The following is a 20,990-nucleotide window of genomic DNA, read 5'->3' as shown; positions in this document are numbered from 1 at the left end:
AGAGGGGGTGCCTTTTCTAATTTCCACAAAGGTACTTTATAGGAGGTGGTCCTTGTTCTGTTTGTAGAGTCAACACCCTCCTCCTGCCCTCTGGACCCTGCTTACCTTCTGTCATGGTCTGGAAGTACATCTTGCCACTGTAGCGCCCGTAGCCCGCCACGGTGCGTGCCCGCACCTGGAAGACATAGATGGCGCCGGCTTTGAGGCCCTGCACAGTGACCGTGTTGGTGGGGCTTTTTATGGCTGTGGCGTTGTACTCACTCAGCTCCTGCCGAGGAACAGAGAAAACAGTTAGTGAGGTTGTAGCCCAGAGTCCACCATCCACTCCTGCCACTTGGGGCAGGTCTGGCTACTGGACAAACATCTGTGGTTCCAAATTATTCACTCCTTTCCTGTAACAGAATCACATACCCAAACCTTTTGCATATGATTTGCAACACTTCCTACAAAAGAAGGCAGAGCATATTTCTTTGCCTCACAGATGCTGAATTTGTTCATGTGACTTGGTTTGGCTGTTGGAATATTCTAAAGGACGTAATGCAAGTAGAGGCTTTACATGTGCTTGTTGATTTGACCTGGTCTCTTATGCTTCTGCCATCTGCCATGGTGAGGCTTAACCTGGGTAACAGCTGGTTCCAGAAGGAGAAACTTGTGAAGAAGACCTTGACCTAACTCCTAGGCTGAAGCAGCGCCACCTCAGTTGACCCACAGACAAAAACCTATGAGCAAGAAAAATAGCCACTTGTTGTAAGCCACTGGATTGTTGGAATTGTTTGTTCTGCAGCATCATCTCAATAACAGCTGACTAATGCACATACGCTGAGTGGCCACTGTATGCAGACCCTGAAGACTAGACTGTGAGTTCTTAGAGACAGCAGGGAGACGGCCCAACTTATTCACTTCTGCATCCCTCTTCCTGCCCCATGCCTCTACGGATTAAGTGGATGGACCCCGTTTCAGCCTCAGCACATTTGAGTGAGGCAGGAATTAAGGCCCAGAAAGAGAAAATGATGCTCAAGGTCACATACATCAGTTGGTGGCTGCTTTGGGACTCAAACTAAGTCTCCTGCATGGAGCCGCCTCTAATACCCATGCCTTTGAGAGAGAAGAATGCCAGTTCTGACCTGATCACTGCCCAGGGTGACCCGAGAAGTCTGGGACAGGACAAAGATCCAGCTGCTGCAGTGGGAGTGGAAAAGTGCTTGAGTTGATGCAGATGTTTACCAGCCTACATGATGCTTGTTCAGGTGTCTGTCAGCTACCCAGCAAACCCTCCCCAAATACCCTCTTTGCACTAGGCCCTGGGTTGGGCACTAGGGACCCACAGGAGGTAAAGCAGAGGCCCTGGCCTCCTGGGAGAGCTCAGTTCAGTAAAGCAAATGGTGGGGAAATCTTAACCCTTTGAGGATCATGAACCCCTTTGAGAAACCGATGAAAAGCTATGAACCCTTATGTAGAAAAATGCACACCTGATTGCACATTTAATGCACAATGTTAATACACCTGATGTGCATTTAATGCACAATGTTAATCCTATACATGTCCGGGTACGCAGAGCCCTTGAAAACTCTCATGAAACAATTAAATTCAGTGTGAGCAATGTTATTACAGATAATAATTGTAACTACAATCCTCTTATGTAATTACACAACTACACTGTAATAATGTAATTACAATGTTATTATAGTGTATAGGTTAAAGGGAACTGGAGCCAGACTTTCTCAGTTCAAATCCTGACTCTATTATTTACTACCTTTGTGACTTGGGCAAGTTCCTTAACTTCTCTCTGCCTCCTTTTCTTCACCTGTAAAATGGGGATAATAATAATAATAACAGCTACCTCAAAGGGTTTAGAGAATGAAATGAATTAATACGTATGAAATGCTTACACGGGTAGGGTAAGCGCAGTGAGCTCAGGGGCAAGTGGAACGGAATCTTAAAGAACAAATAGAAGTCACCCAGGCAAAGAAGCAGGAGGGCGTTCCTGGGAAGGAGCAGCAGGTGCAAAGGCAAGGAGGTGAGAAAGAGCTTGGGATGTGGGGGCAGCAGCGGATAGGCAGTCTCTTCTCCTGAGCCAGATCACCTGCCTACTCCTCCAGGAAGCCTCCCTGACTTCCTCGCCAGATGTGCCTCCCCTCCTCTGAGCCCTGGAGCACTTGCTGTCTGGTTTCGGCTATGTCCCGTCACCCTAGGCCCATGCTCATCTCACTCCCTTGATTGTAAACTCCGGAAGGAAGGGGCTGTGTTTTGTTCCCCTGTACCAAGCATAGGGGCCTGCATGCAAAGTCCTTTGCCAACGGCCACAGGGCGAAGGCTGTACTCCTTAGCCTGGCATTCCAGACTCTCCATGACTTGGCTTTTGCCAGTCTCTCCTGCCACATCCCCAGGGTCCTCCAGGCTCCAGCTATATGCAACTGCTCCCCCTTTCCCTAGTAGGGCTGCCAGATTTAGAAACAAAACAAAACAAAACAGAATGCTCAGCTAAATCTGAATTTCTGCTCAACAATGAATAATTTTTTAGTATAAGTATGTCCCATGCATTATTTGAGACATACTTATACTAAAAATATATTTTAAAAAATTCAAATATAACCTGGTGTCCTGTATTTTATTTGGCAATCCGACCTTACCTGGACACCCTGAGCCTTTGCAAGTGCTGTTGCCCCTGTCTGAAATACTCTTTATTCATATGCCTGGCAGTTCCCTACTTATCATTCAAGACTCAGCACAAGTATTGCCTCGGCTGGGGAGACTTCCCAGATGTCCCTGCCAGAGACTGCAGGTCCATTGTCTCCTCTCCCACCCACTGTTCTGATATAAATGTGTCTTCTCTAAGCCTGTGGGTTCCTTGGGGCAGGGACCTTGTCTGGTTCATCTGTGGGACCCCCAGGCTGGGCACATAGTATGTGCTCACTAACTACTGACATAATGAATGAATGAATGTTAAACTATTCATTCTATGAACCTGGGATACAGTCCCACAGTTGGCCACTAGGTGCCGCTGTCCAGCATGGGATGGGCTCAGGCTTGAAAAGGGGAATTGGATTCTGCAGACTGGGTGGCTGCCCGCTTAGAGGCTGGAAGTTTTAAGTTTCTGACTGTATGAGGAGATGGGAGGAAACTGTTGGTGGCATAGGTGCCTCGGGAAATTTAGGCACTAACCTGAGTGGATCCCTTCTCTAAAGCTAGGCACAGGACTGAGCAGGGGATTGAAAGTCTTTTCAAATGCCAGTTCTTCCACTTCTTTGCACTGTGACCCTGGGAAAGACCCTTCACTTCCCTGAGCCCGTTTTCTATTCCGGAAAATGGAGCAATAAATGCCAACTTTTCAGGGTTGTTGTGAAGATAAAGTTTGATCAGGTAGTGCCTGGCACATTGGAGATGCTCGAGAGCCATCAATTCCCTTCCCTCTCGCCTCTCTTTGAAGTTCCATGATCTGCATAAAGATTAAAATGCACCAACAGATTATGGGAAGAAAGTTAGTACGAAATCCACTAGTGCTCAGTTTAGGTCCTTACCCAATGGACCAGTGAGGCACTGGTTGCATTTCTTGCGCCCTCTCAGCCTCAGTGTTCTCATCGCTAAAGTGGGATAACACCACTATGTACCATCCAGGGTGATTGTGGAGATTTAATAGGAAAAAAAGGGGGAAAGCTTTTACCATAGTCTCTAGGACACCTAAAGACTTAGTAAATGTAGGCTACCACCATCACTGTTATCATCAACACGTGATAGAGTGGGCCTTCACCCATGGCCATTAAATGAATGAGTGACTGCAAAAGTGAATGAATGAGTGACAAACCTCTCCACATAGATACAGCTCCATGTCCACTGGGCTACAACCTGAATGCAGCCTGGACTTTCATAGCTCACTCCCTCCTCCCCCAACCACTGCTCCCTCTGTCTGGAATATCCTTTCCCTACACTTCTGCCAAGTAGACGTTTCTGTTGAATAAACACATAAATCGATGTGGCCTACGAGGGCCCATCCGCCTCAGAAATGACTCTTCTTGAGCTCTTGGGGAGCCAAAGGGAGCGTGAACCTGTGTGCTTCAGGGCAGCTGCCAAAGGAGGCCACCTCCCCTGGGATGCCAGAACCAATGGAAATGGCCAACCATGGTCTGGCTAACACCATTCATCAGCGGCATCCAGAAGCCTTCCAGCAAAGTGGTTGTCAGCTCCGGGCTCCGGGCAGGCTGGGAAATCCCAGCGGAGCTGGGGAAAGGCCAAACGGAGAGCCTGCTCCAAAAGAACCCTTTCTAAAGAAGGAAAGGAGGAGTGGGAAGGATGCTGGGGGGTGGGGCCCACACGGGACTGCAGGGCTCAGTTCCTAATTTCCCTACCTGGGAGGATCTGGAGCATTCATTAAAGAAATCAGTTGCAGGCACCAGGAGGATGCTGGAGTGTTGGGTAAGAGCTGGCTGTGGACTTACCAGAAATAAATCTCACCACTAGCAGCCCGGCTCTCCCTCCCCAAGGGTGGGGCTGACTCAGGAAAGTAGAGGTGGTGGCTGGGATGTCAGAGCTCAGGGATAGAAGCCACGTCTGGTTCTCCTGCTCACCCTCTGCTGGTGTCTTCTCCGACACTTTCATCAACAACTTTTTCTTTCTCTCCTTAAATCCTGCCTTTCTCCTGGATCCTATCCTTCCACTTCTGTGTTTCCTCTGCACTCTCCCTTGTCTGTTCTTGGCTACATCTCCCTACCCCTGGCAAGCACTGCACCTACATCTGCAAATCACAAACCCACATGGGCCCCCAGGAAAAGGCACCACCATCCACTGGGAGTCATCTTTCACATCTCCCTGGTCCCCTGAGTTCCAAAATATTGTCTGAATTTGTCAGCTTCTCACCATCTCTGCTGCCAGCCCTCCAACTCCATGCCACCATCATTTCTCTCTTGGCGTCCCATAAGAGCCCTGTGCTGGGTCTACCGTGTCCCTGGGACCCCCTTGCAGTCTATTCTCCACATGGCAAGTTGTAGGAATCTTTAAAGTAATAGGAGTCAGATCACATCCTTCCAGAATCTCCTGATGGCTTCCTATCATACTCCATTAAATTGAATCCAGACTCTAACGGCCTGGAAGTCCCACCACAACCCCACCCCGCCTCCCTCCCCAAACTCCTCCCCTACCAATCCCTCCCTTGTTCTGGTTGCTCCTGCCATTCTCACCTTCTTTGTTCCCTGAATGCAGCTAGCACACTCCTGCCCCAGGGCCTTTGCACATGCTGTTCTTGCCATCTGGAATGACCCTGCTCTCATCACTTGTCTGTCTGGTTAACTCTTAGCATCTTTCAAGGCTTGGGTCAAATGTAACCTAAATGAAGATTTCCTCTCATCCATGCCAGGATTATGGTGCCCCCATGAAACCTTTGCTGGCCCTTCTGTGGCCTGTAGCACATCTTGTCTCATGGCTATTTGTGTCTGAACCTGTCTTTTCCCTTGGACTGTGAAATCCCTGAGGCCTTCAGGCATGTCTGGTTACTCTGAGTATTCCTGGCATCCAGCAGCCCAGCCCAAAGCTGATGACAATGAATGTTGAACAAACCAGAGTCCATCTGCCCACTTGCAGAGCCAAGCTGTCTCTTTCTGCACCCAGGCCCTGGGAGGAGGGGCTGACAGAAGTAAGGCCACGTCTCATCACAGCTGTACCTCAGGTCTGCCCCTCTCTTGCCATTTGTGCCTACAATTCTCCATCAGGGCCTGTTCCTGTCCACCTCTTAACAGTCATCCCAGAATATCCCTGGGAGAAAACTGGGAGGCAGGAGGGCCAGGTGGAGTCTTCCACTTAGCAGCTGGGTACTCTTGGACAAGTTACACAACTTCCCTGTGCCTCCGTTTCCCCCCCTGTCCAGTGTGACAAATAGCACTGCTGCAAGGATGAATGACGTAACAGAGGTGATGTGCTCAGCCCGTAGTGGGCACTCAGGAAATGTGAGCAGGTGATAACTATAGCTGCTGCAGGGCATGCTGGTCCTGCCACCCCTGGCAGGGGCCTGTGGATGCCCGGGTAGCGGCAGAAAGTAGGACAGAGCTGCCTCCTGGTTCACACCTTCGACAGCCTCTCCAGCCCCTCCCTTCTCGGTAGGAAATGGGTCGTAGGCAGGACCCGCGCCGGGATTTCTCATTTCCGTTCCCATCTTTGGGGACAAATGCTTTCAGTTTCATTTAATCATAAAGATTCTTAATTAGTTTTTTTTTTTTTTTTTTTTTTTTTTTAATTCTGAGCTGCTAAGCTGTCCCTGCCAGAGAGGGTGGAAATGTTCTGCAAAGCCTGGGGCTTCCTGGGCCTGGGAGCAGCTGGTCCAGCTATCCTGGGTGCCCAGCTACTTTAAGGCTCTCCAGCGCCCAGCGAGGGTGGAGTTGCTGCCCTCACCTCATCCCAGCTCAGGCTGTCCAACAACACCTCAAGCACCTACTGTGTGCCAGGCGAGGGACACAGCGGAGATAAGGCAAGGTCTCCACTCTCTACCAAGGCCACGGGAAGGGATTCACTCGCTTATTTATTCAGCCAATGTTTATCAAGTGTCTCCTTGGTGCCAGGCCCAGGGCGCTGGGAGCAGGTAGTGTACGGGACAGATGTGGTCCCTGGTCTCTAGGAGTGTACTGCTTAGACGAGGGCATGAGCAAAGAAGCAATCACGAACCAGCTGGGTGAGGCTGGATAGGTGTTTGCTGAACCTCTGAGACTCACCAGAGTTTGGCTGATCCAGGGGTTAATACAGTGGGAGGGCTGGGCTGGGCTGGGCCTCAGAACGTGGGCCCCAGCAGGGTTGGCTGGAAATGCCTCCCCCTCTCTTCCTCTCCGTCGTTAGGGAGAGCTTTTCCATCCTTTTCCGTTTCCCAGTGGGCTTACCCTCAACTAATGTACTTCCTGTAGTCATTTACAACCTAGTCTGAATGGGAGCCCAGTGATCCCTTCCCCAGGGACAGTCTCTGTGGCTATTTGGTGCCTCAGGGAGCAGTTAAAAATGTCATCATCCCAAAGAGAGAGTTTCCTGGGCCTCTGATGTCCAGCTGCTCTGTCCCCTGCTGTCTCTGTACAGTGCAGACCCCACATTCAGATGTGCTGAGCTCACCTGGCCTTACATCATGTAGCTCCTGCCCACCGAGAAGCAGGCAGTGCAGAAGAGGGAGGAAGGGAAAGCACACTTGTTTCTGCTGAGAGCCAGGCAATGCTGGGCACTACACCTGCCTTTTCTCCCTAACCTTCACAGCCGCCACGCGAGAGGGGTGGTCTCATTTGTATTTGACACAGGGGGAAACTGAGGCTCAGAGAGAGAAAGATGCCCGCCCAAGGTCACACAGCTGGTTATGGATGGAGCTGGGATTTGAACCTACAGCTTCTCATTCCTCGTCCAATGCTCCTTCTTCTACACCAATGGCTTCCAACCCTGGGTCCCTGAAGGGAGTAATAAAGGTCTGATTTAAAAGCTCAAAGAGAAATCACTCTCTCCCCATACATACAAAGGGCACTCAGGCAAACAAAAACAAGTGTTTTAGCTAGAATCAGAGCAACATGGGGAGGAAGCTCCACCCTCTCACCCTGTCAGAAGCTCTCTTGAGCAGTTTCAAATCTCTGCTTCAGAATGGGTAAATGACTAATTATTACTTAAGAAAAGCAACTTTTGGGAAAACTGTTTTTTTTAGAACATCAGGCCCATCAAAATCAAGATGAAAGGGGTCTTGGTGGGGAAAGGGCTGTGACCACTGCATTTTACTGAGATTGTGGCCTGATCCCCTAGACCAGAAAAGCAAGACTCAGAGAGGTCAAGGCAACTGCCTGAGGTCTCACAGCTGGGCAGGAGTGGAGCTGAGGCCAGTACTCTTTCTGCTTCACCAGACTGCCTAGTCTTGCGGGATGGCAGAACCCCAGAACCCGCCTGGAAGGGGGCCCTGCGGGAGGGGGGAGTGGGGAGAGCATCCAGGAGCACAAGTACCTTCTCATAGTACTGCAGCTCGTAATCCAGGATGACGCCGTTGGGCTGGTCGGGCTGGGACCACGACAGGGTAATGCTGTCCACGGTGCGGCTCACCTGGTGCATGATGGACACGGCCGATGGAGCTGGAAGAGAGGTCAGAGGTCAGGGGTCAGGGGTGGGCATGAGAGGGTGCAGCTTCTGGCCCAGCCTCAAAGGTGCCCAGACAGAGAGCTGTGGGACCACAGAGGGGAAGGCATCTAGCTTAGGCCACACAGCCAGCCTGGGGAGCCGACAGGGTGCAGGGACGCAGGTGCTGCTCTCATGGGGCACCTTTGGATTACAGACACTGGCAACTCCAGCCATCCCTGGGGAAGCTCAGCCACATCAAGTCAAGACAGATGCATTGGGCCCCTTCTCTGGTCTGGCCCCAGGTGGGTTGGACGAAATGTTAATTCATTCTCTCTTGGAGCTTACAGTCTACTGAAGCAGGGGACATACAGACCCTAGACATGGTGACGGGGCTCTGGGACAGGGAAGCAGAGACGGTGGGAGGTTCATTCATTCCTTCAACAAATGTGCATTGAGTGCCTCCTATGTGCAGGGATACTGCAGTGAATAAAAATGACTGTGAAACATAAATATATAAAAATAAATCCATAGCTACCATGGAAGACAGTCTGGCGGTTCCTTAAAAAGTTAAACATAGAATTACCATATGATCCAGCCATTCCACTCCTAATCATGTACCCCAAAGAACTGAAAACAGGTACTCAAGCAAATATTTGTGTATGAATATTTATAGCAGTGCTATTCACAACAGCTAAAAGGTGGGAACAACCCAAATGTCTATAAACAGATGAATGGATAAACAAATTGTGGTATACATATGTAACAGAATATTATTTAGGCATAAAAGAGAATGAAGTGCTAATGAAGTGCACTACAATGAGGATAAAGCTCAAATACATGCTAAGTGAAAGGCAGATGCAAATTGTATGGTCCCATTTATATGAAATATTCAGAATAGGTAAGGTGATAGAGACAGTAAGCAGATTGGTGGTTGCCAGGGGCTGGAGGAGGGAGCATGGGGAATGCTGGGTACGGGGTTTTCCTTGGGGTGATGAAAATGATTTGGCACTGGATAGAAGTGGTAATTGCCCAACACTGTGAATGTACTAAATGCCACGGAACTGTACACGTTAAAATGGTTAATTGCATGTTATGGGATTTCACCCATCCCCCCCAGCAGCGTTGCTAGGGCCCTCATGGAGGGTGGTTAGATGTAGGAGACAAGATGTCAGAGGAGGGACTTCCCTGGTGGCGCAGTGGTTAAGAATCCACCTGCCAATGTAAGGGACACGGGTTCGAGCCCTGGTCCAGGAAGATCCCACGTGCCAAGGAGCAACTAAGCCCATGGGCCACAACTACTGAGCATGCGCTCTAGAGCCTGTGAGCCACAGCTACTGAGCCCGCATGCCACAACTACTGAAGCCCGGGTGCCACAACTACTGAAGCCCGTGTTCCTAGAGCTCGTGCTGTGCGACAAGAGAAGCCACTGCAATGAGCAGCCTGAACACCGCGTCGAAGAGTTAGCGCCCGCTTGCCGCAACTAGAGAAAGCCCGTGCGCAGCAACGAAGACCCAACACAGCCAAAAATTAAAAAAAAAAAAAAGTCAGGGGAGGCTGTGTTTAGTGCTAGAAGGACGCTTGGAAATAATTTAGTCCCATCCCCTCATTTTACAGGTGTGGAAACTGAGGTCCAGAGGGGGTTGTGAGCTGCCCACAGTCACAGTGAGTTCAAGCTTGCCGCCCCTTCCTTGATTCCTTCTTTCACAGAGCACTCATGCCTGTGCTTTTTGCCTTCTTCTCAAAGGAAACAAACCTGCACAAAGCACCTACAACGTACTGGCCATGGCCCTGGGCCCTGCACACGTGTGTGTCCTGAGCTGACTGTCAGTGAGGGGGCAGTATTAGCCCCACCGACCGTTGCAGACCCTGAAGCTCAGAGCAACACAGGGCTTCCTGAGATGACACAGCCTGTCAGTGGGGGAGCCGGCATTTGAACCCAGGTCTGCCACTCTCCAGAGAAGGGTTTGTCCATGAGTCCTGACCCGGTCCTTCCCTATTGTGTGACGGGAGCAGAGCCCCCTTGCCTCTCTGGGCCTGAGGTTTTCATGGTCCCAGGAGGGGCTGAGGACTCCCCAGGGTGAGAGGAGCACCTCCTGCAGTCTCTCCTGGCTCCTGGGCAGGTCCGTGACAAGCGGATGCCCTGCCTTGGCCATCCCGGTGATTCCTGAAGGAGGCTGAGGCTGACCCTTCTCCTCCCACCCAAATCCTGCTTTCTAGGGGCTCTGACCACACGGACAAGAGCATGGATCAGGGACCGGTAGGGGTCCTGGAGGATCAGTGCTTGGAGATCCTCATCTGTTTCCTGCTCTGTCTCTGCCCCTTTGTCCCCAGCGTGGAGGGAGCTGTCTATTGGTCAGAAGACCCAGGCCCTGCTCTCTGGCCTGCTACTAATTGCCCGGGCAACCTTGGGCAAGTGACCCCCCTCTCTGGACCTGGTTCCTCCTCTGCACCATGGGCACAGCTGGAAGATCCCTGTGATCTTGCAGCTCAAATGTTCCCTGCCTGTCCTTCCTGGTTAGCCCTTGTCCTGGAGTTGGATCAGCCCAGGGGCCAGCGTGGGCCGAAAAGGTCTAGGCTTCCCTCCAGCACCCCAAGGAGCTGTGGAAAATTGGCCCAAGACACCCCAGATGGGGTGGCAGCACCCAGAAGAAGGACTTGGACCCCGGCCTAGGTGTCCCTGAAGAGCCTCTGTTCTTTCTGCCACGCCCCCCCGCCGCCCCCCAAGGGAGGGCTGCCTGTCCCTCAGTTTGGCTCCTTGCCCTGCCAGGGGCAGTGGGCCTCCTGGGATGATCAGGGACCCGGCTCCCAGCAGTTTCCTCCTCAGTCAAACAAGGAGACTCTGTCTTCCTTGTTCCCTGCCAGGGTATCAAGAAGACCCAATCCAAAGGAGGGGCCCCACCAACCACTGCTTATTGAGCACCTGCTAATACTGGGCTATGTCCTCAATATACATGCACCCATTTAATCCTCACAACAACCCGTGAAGCAGACCTCCTTCAGCCCATTTTGCAGATGGGGAAACTGAGAATCACAGTAAAGGGACTTGCCTGAAGCTACATAGATAGTAAGTGGCAACATATTCTCATGCTTCATGAAGTCACTTGAAGGGCTTTCAGGGTTGTGTGTATGTGTATAATAATAACAAGGAAAAAGCCACTGACCTAACACTTACTGAGCTCTTATTCTGTGCCAAGCCCTCTTCCAGGTACTCAATACCTATTAACACAGGTGTAACTCAGAATTCTCACAACTGCCCTATGAGCTGAGGGCTATTAACATCCCCAGTTTATAGATGGAGACACTGAGGCTTGGAGCTGTTCAGTGACCTGCTCAAGGCTCATGCGGCAAGGCAGTGGAGGGCTAGCCCTTGAACCTGGTGGCTCAGGCTCTTTGCCAGCGCAGCCCTGGTTACCATGCAGTCAGCCCAGTTCCAAGTAAATGCTCACTGGAAATTAATGAGGAAATTGCTAGATCCCTGTGGAGGAGTGGTCAGAGCTCTCGGGGTCTTGGTTTCCTCATCTGTAAAGTGAGCCTAATGGTAACGTGCCTTGGGGGCTGTTGTGAGGACAGATGAATGAAAGCATTTCAGGTGCTCAGTGTGGTGCCTGGCACGTGGTCAGTGCTGTGAGTGTTCACGGGTATCACTAGGCACTAGCCACTGTGCACTGAGCAGCTGACCTGCGTCATTTTGTTTGATCCTCTCAACAACAGTGTGGGATGGGGGTTAATAGCTGCAATTTGCAGAAGAGGAAACTGAGGCTCAGAGAGGTGTGGTGACTTCCCCAAGGTCACACTGCTAGTGAGGAGCTGAGCTATGCCTGAAGCTGAACTATCCTGCCCCAGCTCTTTTCCCTGCTGTCCCTCAGAGCTGGTCCTACTCTCTGTCCCCTCCCTCCTTGACCCTGTCTCCAGTCCCAGCCCCACCCTTCCCTCTGGAGCCACCACTGTGTAGAGCTTGTTCTCCTGGACTTCTGGCAGCCCTGGCTCCTCTGTGAGGCCCGGGCTGTCTGTCCCTCTCTCCAGCCTGTCGTAGTCAGCTCCCGGTTGAAAACAACAAAATTAGTCCCTTTTGGAGTTTCCCAGATCTGGGCTAATCTGGGGGATCCTGGCTGGGGGCTTACCCTTCCTGCTGGCCCAGGAAGCACCCCGCCCCCAGGCCTCCCCTAAGCTTCTCAGCCCCTCTCAGACAAAACACAGGGCAGTGTGACCACTCAGGGGGTGTGTGTATGTGTGTGTGTGTGCGCACACGTGCGCTCTTGTGTGCGCATTCACACGCACTGGAAAAATCAGTGAGGATGCTTTAAACTCAGCCACTAGGGATTCGAGGAGGGATATGCCCTGCCTCCAAGGGTCTGAGGATAATTCTGGTGTGAGGGGCTGGATGAGGTCATCTTCAGGGCTCCTTGGAATGCTGGGATCTCTCACCAAGGTGGGAGGGGTATGTATGTCGTGGGGGGCGTGTGCTGCCACTGCATGTCTGTGGAGCATCAGACATGCACGGAGCCCGTAGGGATAGGTGAGGAGTATTCTCATTAAGCCACTACTACAGTGCATTTACCTAGTGCTTCCTGCTGAGAACTGTAGAATGCTCAGCTAAGGAAATTCCAATCCAGCCCCCAGAAGGGCAGTCTAGGTTAGTGGCTGGGAGCCCAGAGGTGGAATCAGACAGACCTGCATGCAACTTCCTACAGTCTCTCCTGGCTCCTGGGCAGGTCTGTGACATCTCAGTTTCTATACCTGTCCAATGGGGACCCTTAGCTGGCAAGGATGCTGTGAGGATGAAAGGAGAAATGCAGGCAAAGGTTTAAGTGTGGACCAGCACCATCAGGAGGGAGATATTATTAAGAATATTTCAATAGAGGGGCTTCCCTGGTGGCGCAGTGGTTGAGAGTCCGCCTGCCGATGCAGGGGACACGGGTTCGTGCCCTGTTCCGGGAAGATCCCACATGCCGCGGAGTCGCTGGGCCCGTGAGCCATGGCCGCTGGGCCTGCGTGTCCGGAGCCTGTGCTCCGCAACGGGAGAGGCCACAACAATGAGAGGCCCGCGTACCACCCCCCCCCAAAAAAAGAATATTTCAATAGAGTGGAATGCTACCCAGGGCTGGGGGTTGGAGGAAATGAGATGTTGGTCAAAGGGTAAAAACTCCCAGCTGTAAGATGAATAAGTTCTAGGGACCTATTTACAGCAGGGTGACTATAATTAACAATACTGTATTATATACTGGAAAGTTAAGAGAGTAGATCTTAAATATTATCCACACACACACACACACACACACACGCAGGTAATTATGTGAAGGGATGGAGGTGTTAACTAACCTTACTAATGCAATCATTTTGCAATATACATGTGTATCGAAACATCACAGTGTACTCCTTAAAGTTGCATATGATCTATGTCAATAATATCTCAAGAAAGCTGGAAAAAAATTTCAATTCAGAGTCACTGTGATGTTGGCACGATACTGGGTGCTGGGGCTCAAGAGAGGAACCTTGCAGGGTCTCTTCCTTCCAGGGGGCACAGTCTAATGGAGAAGGCATATTTGTTTCAGCCCAGTGAGTGCCTGCTCCAGGCTGGGCACCATACTAGGCAGTGGAGAAACCATGAGACTTGGACTTGGTGTGGAGCTCCTGGATCCAAGCCCCCGTTTTGGAACTCGGCCAAGGTGATCCAGTCCCAAGCAGGGGTGAAGCTGCTCCTTCCACACCTCTCCCTGCAATTTCACCTCCCAATAATGGAGGTGAAAGTGGTAGCATGTGTCCCTATAGATTACTGGACTTTTCCGACTTGAGTGGGAGTAAGGAGATAACCAGGAGACCTCGTTAAAACTCGTATTACTGGGCCCCTCCTCCCGCCTCCAGAGATTCTGGTTCTGCTGGTCTGGAATGGGGTCTGAGAATTTGTAGTTCTAACAATCTCCCAGGTGATAGTGATGCTGCTGGCCTGTGGCCCATATTTTGAGGAGTAGTGGATTCAGGGCCAGAGAAGGGAAGTAACTTGTCCAAGGTCACACAGCAGGTAGAGGTGGGCCTGGGACTAGAGCCTAGATCAGCTGAGTCCTGGTCTAGTATATTTTCCACCCACCATGCTGCTTCTCCCAGCCCAGCTCTGCCCAAGACTGCCCCTCTCATCTGCCCAGGCTAGAGTATTCCTCCGGGGTCCATGGACTCAGAGTCTTGACGCAGTGGTACAAGTAGTTTCAGTACAGGCACAGGGATGGGGCTGCCAAGGCAGGTGGGGGCCAGACCTCCAGGCCGAGGAGTTGCTTTGTCACAAAGGCACTGGGGAGCCAAAGAAGGACTGCAGTAGGGGTGGCAACCTGTTCCTTAACTAAAACGCAAGCTTGTCAGCTGGACAACCTCTGGATGCCCCATGTTGCCTTAAAAAATAAAAAAGGCAAGGCCCCACAGCTAACACCTAACAATTCCTTGTTCGCTCTACACCAGGCACTTTTCCAAATGCTTTAGGTCAATTAACTCATTTGACATTCATAGCAACCCTGAGAGGCTGGTATTACTGTTATACCCATTTTATAGGTGAGGAAACGGAGGCACTGAAGTATGAGGTAACTTGCCCAAAGTTACCAAGCAGTGGAGCTGGGATTTGAACCCAGGCCCACCGAAGTCCAGCATCTCTTCTCCCCTCCGTTGTCTGCGGCCGATGCAGACTGACCACAGAGGTCTTGAAACCAGTGGGCCTCAGAGGGCTGCTGCAAAGCTAACTCGGTCCGGCTCTGGCTGACTCCCCTCACCCACCACCCACCCGGCTGCCCTGGCTCTGGGCGCTCAGCTGTTGGTGGAGGCAGGTCCCCCACAGCCATGGGGGTCTGGGCTTGGCGGGCTTAGCTGGCAGGCTTGGGTTACAGGCAGCTAACCCAGGCTCTGATCCCATAAGCCCCGTAACCCTGGGTGTGGCAAGGAAGAGGCATTTGCTGGGAAGATGATCAAGGCGGGCCAGTGAGGGCCAAGCAGGGCTGGCCTTTCTCCTGGAATCCAGGGGGATTAACGGCGGAGAAAAGGGAACAGCTGGATGTTCTCCCATCCCTCCTGCTGCCCGCCGCCCACCCTGAGGTGTCAGGTTTCCCTGTAAGTTGGTCTTTAGGGAATTCCGGTATTTTCAATTACCAGCCGGGCACACCGGCCGGGGCATGGGATCAGTGGCGCCCCGTGACCCCTGCTAGGAGATGGAGCCCCTGGGAGCAAGCACAAAAGAGGCTTGTGGTCGAGAGGTTAGGGGAGGCTGGCCAGGCAGGGCCTGCTCCGTGGCGGGAGCAGGTGGTCAGGGGCCCTGCTGCCCCCAGCGAGCCCTGGGGGAGCTTCCAATCTCTTCACCAGCTGAGACCTGGGGAAGTAGCTTCCCTCTGTGTGCCTCGTTCCCCCTCAGGGCATGGATCCCTAATGAGTCCATGGAGTTGCCCTAATTCCTGTCTTCTGACATCCTTTACACATAAGAAAAATAAATCTCAATTTGGTCTAAGCGACTATGGTAGACTGGTTTTATTACTTGCCTCTGTCTCTATATCCTTTGCCCTGTAATTTGTGTAATCACCCTCTGACCCTGGCTCTGGGCTTGGCCGTGTGACTTGCTCCGGCCAATAGAATATAAGCAAATACGATATAAGCAGAGGCTTGAAAAAGCCCTCACGTGGATCTGCCAGCTGTCTAGGTGCCCCGCCATGGCCACGAGAACACGCCCAGGCCGACCTGCTGGAGGACGAGATACATGGAGCAGAACTGTTGCCCCAGTTGTCCCCACCAGGGCCATTCCTGACCAGCCCACCGCACTCAACCCCAAACATGCAATAGAGCCCTGACAAAATCCGAAGAGAAGAGCTGCTGAGCAACCAGAGTAGCTGGAGTGCAAACATACGAATGCTCCCCGCCAAGACCCATCCGACCAGGAGACTCACGAGCTAGATAAGTGCTGCTTGCTTTTACGCCATTGCTTTTGCGGTTGATTGCTAAACAGCATTACTGTGGCAGCGGCTATCTGTTATTTTTCTTCCTGTTACGGGCAAGCTGAACCAATCTTAGCTGATAGCCTAGGCGGGCAGTGCCTCCCCTAAAGAACGCTTGGGAGGATCAAAGAGGAAGACACATTTAGAGCGCTCAGCCCAGGGAGGGACGTGCCCTCTCCCTCTCTCTTCCTTTCCCCAGGCATGGGCCTCACTGGGGGCCCTCTTGTCCTATCTCTCTCTGATCCTCTTCGCTCCCAGGGAGAGAAGTAGATGAATACATGATCATGCCAGTTCTAGAGACCAGCCACTGTGTGCCCGCTCCACAGGAGGGCAAAAGGATCAGAGGAGAACATGGCTGGCAGAAAGGGCTTTGGAAAGTCGAACGTTTTTCCATGAGAAAGCCACGTGGAGTGGTGTCATGGACAGAGACTCTGACACCTGGCGAGGGTGTTAGAGACCAGCTCCGCCGAGGGCCTGCTGTATGATCTCGGGCAGCCACTTAGGAACCTCTCTGGGCCTTGGTTTTGCTCTCTATAAAAGGAGGTGTTTGCACTGGATGAATGCTGATGTACTTTGACTTACATGTGCACGTGATAGGCAGAATAATGGCCCCCAAAGATGTCACGACCTAATCCCGGAATCTGTGAATACGTTATCTTAACATGGCAAAAGAGACTTTGCAGATGTGATTAAGGTTATGGCCCTTGAGATGGGAGATTATCCCGGATTATCCAGGTAGACCCACTCTAATCACTTGAGTCCTTAGAAGAGGAGAATCTTTCCCAGATGAGAGTCAGACGAGAGAGCGGGAGCGTGAGGGGGACACGACGCCCTGTTGCTGCTTTTGTGATGCAGGAGGGCCTCGTGCAAGGACCGGAGAGACGCCCCTGGGAGCTAGGGGACCTCCCAGCTGACAGCTGGCAAGGAATCGGAGACTTCAATCCTAAAAACACATGGAGTTGAATTCTGCAAACACCCCAGTGAGCAAGGAAACAGGTCATCCCTTAGAGCCACCAGCAGGGAACACAGCCCTGCTGACACTTGATTTTAGCCTGATGGGATCCAGACTAGACTTGCGACCCACGGAACTGTAAGATAAGAACTGCGAGTCATTGTAAGTTGCTAAGTTTGTGGCATGTAGCAATAGGAAACTAACATACCTTCTGATTTCATTTTTTTTTTTTTTTTTGCCGTACGCGGGCCTCTCACTGTTGTGGCCTCTCCTGTTGCGGAGCACAGGCTCCGGACGCACAGGCTCAGTGGCCATGGCTCACGGGCCCAGCCGCTCCGCGGCATGTGGGATCTTCCCGGACCGGGGCACGAACCCGTGTCCCCTGCATCGGCAGGCGGACTCTCAACCACTGCGCCACCAGGGAAGCCCCTGATTTCATTTTTAAGTCTAGCTGCCATCTATTGTGCTCGGTGCTTTGTCCACATTATTACTAACTTGGCAACCGTCTTGCAAAGCTGGGATAATGGAAACATGCCCATTTTGAAGGTGAGGACTCTAAGGCTCAGAGAAGTAAGGTTCCCTAGACAGCCTGCTCGCATAGCTTGGAAAGGGGCGTGCTGGATGAGGGCAGAGTTTGTCAAGTTCAGCACTGACGCCTCTTTTTCCCACACGACCCCCTAGGACATGATGACAGAGGATCTTCCTAACTGGTCAGTCAGTATGGGTGGCCCCAAAGGCTGCATTTGCTCAGCCAGGCTGTGGTGTGGCAGGTCTAGGTACACAGCTTGCCCTACCTGTGCAGAAGGCTTGGATCCAGCCAACACTGGGCCCTGAGTATGCAGAGATGTAATTATTCAGGCTCTGCCCGTGACTTGCCTGGTGGGCAAGTCATTTAACTCTTAACATCTTGCTTTCCTTACCTGTAAGATAGGAGAATAATAGAACCCACTGAGGTTGGGGAGATTCATCATTCAGGACTTGGTATCTGGCAAAAATAGTAAACCACTTGCCAAATGTGAGCTACTGTATGATTCGAGTGAATATAGAACGATCTCTGCTTTTTGAGTGCCTGCCATCCCAGGCAGCCTGTGAGGTACCTTGAGAACATGAGCTCAAAGCCTCACAGCATCCCACAAAGAGGGGGTGGTCATGCCCATAGGAGGATGTGATCGGACGCAGGCTGAGTGACTTGTCTGGGGCTAAGTGCCGGTGAGCAGCTAGGCTTGATTCAAAGCCAGGTTTGTTTGCCTGATTCCAAAGCCCAGACCCTTCCCTCCACCCCTGGGACCAGGCAGAGGTGCAGCCCTTCAGGGCTTGCTTGGGGTGAGAGTGTGTCCGCTGCAGTCCAGGAGGGAGGCCCGGAGTACTGGGGACAGCCCCTAGCACAAGCCCCACGTTGCTGAAATGCTGCCTGCACCTAGGTCTGTATGGCTGCCTCCGCCTTGTCATTCGGATCTCAGCTCACATGCCAGCTCCTCAGAGAGCTCTCCTCTGATCCTCTGATGCTGCCGAGGCTCCCCCTCCCCTTCCCGTCCATCTCTATGTTGTCTTGTTTGTTTGTGTCGGGGACCATGGACTCTGCACAGCCAGACTGAACCCCGCGTCTGCCCCTTCCCAGCTGAGTAAGCCCGGGCACGTGCTTGACCTCTCCCAATCCCGTTGCCTTATCCTCCAAGTGGGGATATGCAGCCCAGCCTGGCCTCCTGTCTCTGGGGGGCCCTGAGAGGACTTGTGAACACGGGCGGAAAGGCATTCTGGAGTGGCGGAGTATAGTTTGAAGGCAGCGTGACGGCTTTATGAAGTCAGACGACAGCTCTGGCCCTGGTGAATGCCAAGGGATAGTGAACAAGGCCCAGTCACTTGTCCAAAAGAAATACTTTCTCCTTATAAGGCCATGAGCTAGATATTTATATATTGAATTTTAGGGTCCGATTAAAACCGAGCACTGAATACATCTGTCTGGAAATCAAGCCCCAGTCTTGTTTTCCAGCCTCATCGTACTTCTCCACACCCCACCTCACTCCATGCTTCTCTGGACCCCTCGGCAACTGTTCACCAAGCATACATTGTGGTGTGCCCCTGTCTAGGCTCCAGGAGAACCACAGTGAGGGAAAGGAGACTCACTGTGAACCAGTGTGTGGTGATGGTGGGGAGACAGGAATGAAATGATCAAAGACATGAAGCTAAAATCTCAGCCACGGGAACTTGAGGGCCATGGTGCTGGGGGCATGTGACCAGGTCAGGAAGGTCAATGAAGATAAGCTAGGTCAAAAGGAAGGGGGAGGGCTTCCCTAGTGGCGCAGTGGTTGAGAGTCTGCCTGCTGATGCAGAGGACACGGGTTCGTGCCCCGGTCCGGGAAGATCCCACATGCCGCGGAGCGGCTGGGCCCGTGAGCCATGGCCGCTGAACCTGCGCGTCCAGAGCCTGTGCTCCGCAACGGGAGAGGCCACAACAGTGAGAGGCCTGCGTACCGCAAAAAAAAAAAAAAAGGAAGGGGGAAAGGGGCAAAGCATTCCAAGCAGTGGGAACAGCATTTGCAAAAACCCTGTGGCAGAGAAGCTTGGTGCCTTGGAGGAGGAGAAAGGAGAACTCTCCCTCCAGTCTGCCTTTTGTATTTCCCTCTCCTAGGATACCTTCTTCTCCGCACGATTCCATCTCTGCTTATTAGAAGCTTCTCTATTCTTCAGAGCTAAGCTCAAATGCCTCCTCTTCAGGAAGCCTTCCATGGCATGCCTTTCTCCCATTCCCCAGGAGGAAATGATTTCTCCTGCCTGTGATCTCCCTCACCTCCCAGACCCCTCCTTGGGTCCTCATTTATGCCATCCAATATGTACACTCTGTCCATGTCTTATCTTCCCAACCAGGGCATAAATCTCCATGGCAGGAACCGTGTTTTCTACAGTGTAGACTTGGAGTTTCATGGTCCTGGGTTTAAATCCTAGTTGAGCCCACTTAGTAGCAGGACTTTGCATAAATGACCCCACTTCTCTGGGCCTCTGTTTCCTCCTCTGGCAAAGGGGGATAGTGCGGTGAGGGTGTGTGTGGCTGCACAGCCCCCAGCTGGGCTCTGGGCATCTATGAGAGGGGGGGCTTGTTAAGGGGCTTGGAACAAAGAGGAGGGGGAAAGGGTGGTTATGACCCAGAAAGCCTCAGGGCTTTGAGGGCTTACAGGGGCTTGGGCTCACTTAGACCCGACTTTCCCAAATTTGTCTGATGCTAAGAAATACTTGAGCCGCTTGTTAAAATGCTGATTCCCAGGTCTTATTCCTGGGGTTCTGATTCAGCAGGTCTGGGGTGGGGGCAGGGGACCTATGTTCTGAAAAACTCTCATACAGTTCTGATGCACAATTTGGTGGGGAAATTGAGGCCCAGAGGGAGGAACTGATTTTTCTCAAGTGTGATAGGTTGGATGGGTGATCTCAGCTCCGCCTCTATTGTAACACGATCACGCACCCACACTCTCTGCCAAGGAGCCCTGCAGGGTGTGTTCACTGTGGATGACTGTGCCACCGGCAATGGCATGGGTTTATGTGGCCTGGCTTGGCTTGGCTACTTGTGTTCACATCATTCACCACAAGAGAAATAAGCCTGGGGGGCTGCTAGTCCAAGGAGAATGAGGAGACATATGGAATAGACTGAATCCAGCCCACATTCTGGAGCTCTGCCCACTTCAGAGGACCTGGTGCCTATTAGCTAAACCCTAGCTGACCCAGAGACTAGTGAGTGAGAAAATAAATGTTATTATTCTAAAATACTGGGTTTGGGGGTGGTTTTGTTATGCAGCATCATTGCAGCAGTAACTGACCAATACACTAAAGTCACATAGCGAATGAATGACAAAACTGGGATTCAAACTCAGGTCCCCTGTTCCTAACCCAGGGCTTGTTCCTCACTGCTTCTGCCTTTTAATCCTGAGGGCTCCCCCTGCACCCTCCTCTCTGGGAGCCCTCACTTCCACTCTGCCCCATCTCTCTATTCTCTGGGAACTTCCAGCTCCAGACAGGAGGGGTCCATCCCAGAAGCCTTTGCT

The 20,990-nt window shown here is 52.0% G+C and overlaps 1 protein-coding gene across 1 annotated transcript in view; it reads right to left on the bottom strand.

Moving 5' to 3' along the window:
• EPHB2 (EPH receptor B2) overlaps positions 1-20,990 on the bottom strand; it is a 185,913-nt gene that overhangs the window by 17,292 nt on the left and 147,631 nt on the right. The window contains exons 6-7 of the mRNA XM_060080684.1: positions 7,939-8,063; positions 106-268 (exon numbers count right to left, since the gene is read on the bottom strand). Coding sequence (XP_059936667.1) covers positions 106-268; positions 7,939-8,063 — 288 coding nt within the window. The remainder of the gene's footprint in view (positions 1-105; positions 269-7,938; positions 8,064-20,990) is intronic.

This window comes from Mesoplodon densirostris, chromosome 2 (genome assembly GCF_025265405.1).
Source record: "Mesoplodon densirostris isolate mMesDen1 chromosome 2, mMesDen1 primary haplotype, whole genome shotgun sequence".
NCBI lineage: Eukaryota > Metazoa > Chordata > Mammalia > Artiodactyla > Ziphiidae > Mesoplodon > Mesoplodon densirostris.
Note: the sequence above shows the minus strand (reverse complement) of the source record. Positions and strands in the feature narration are given on the sequence as shown.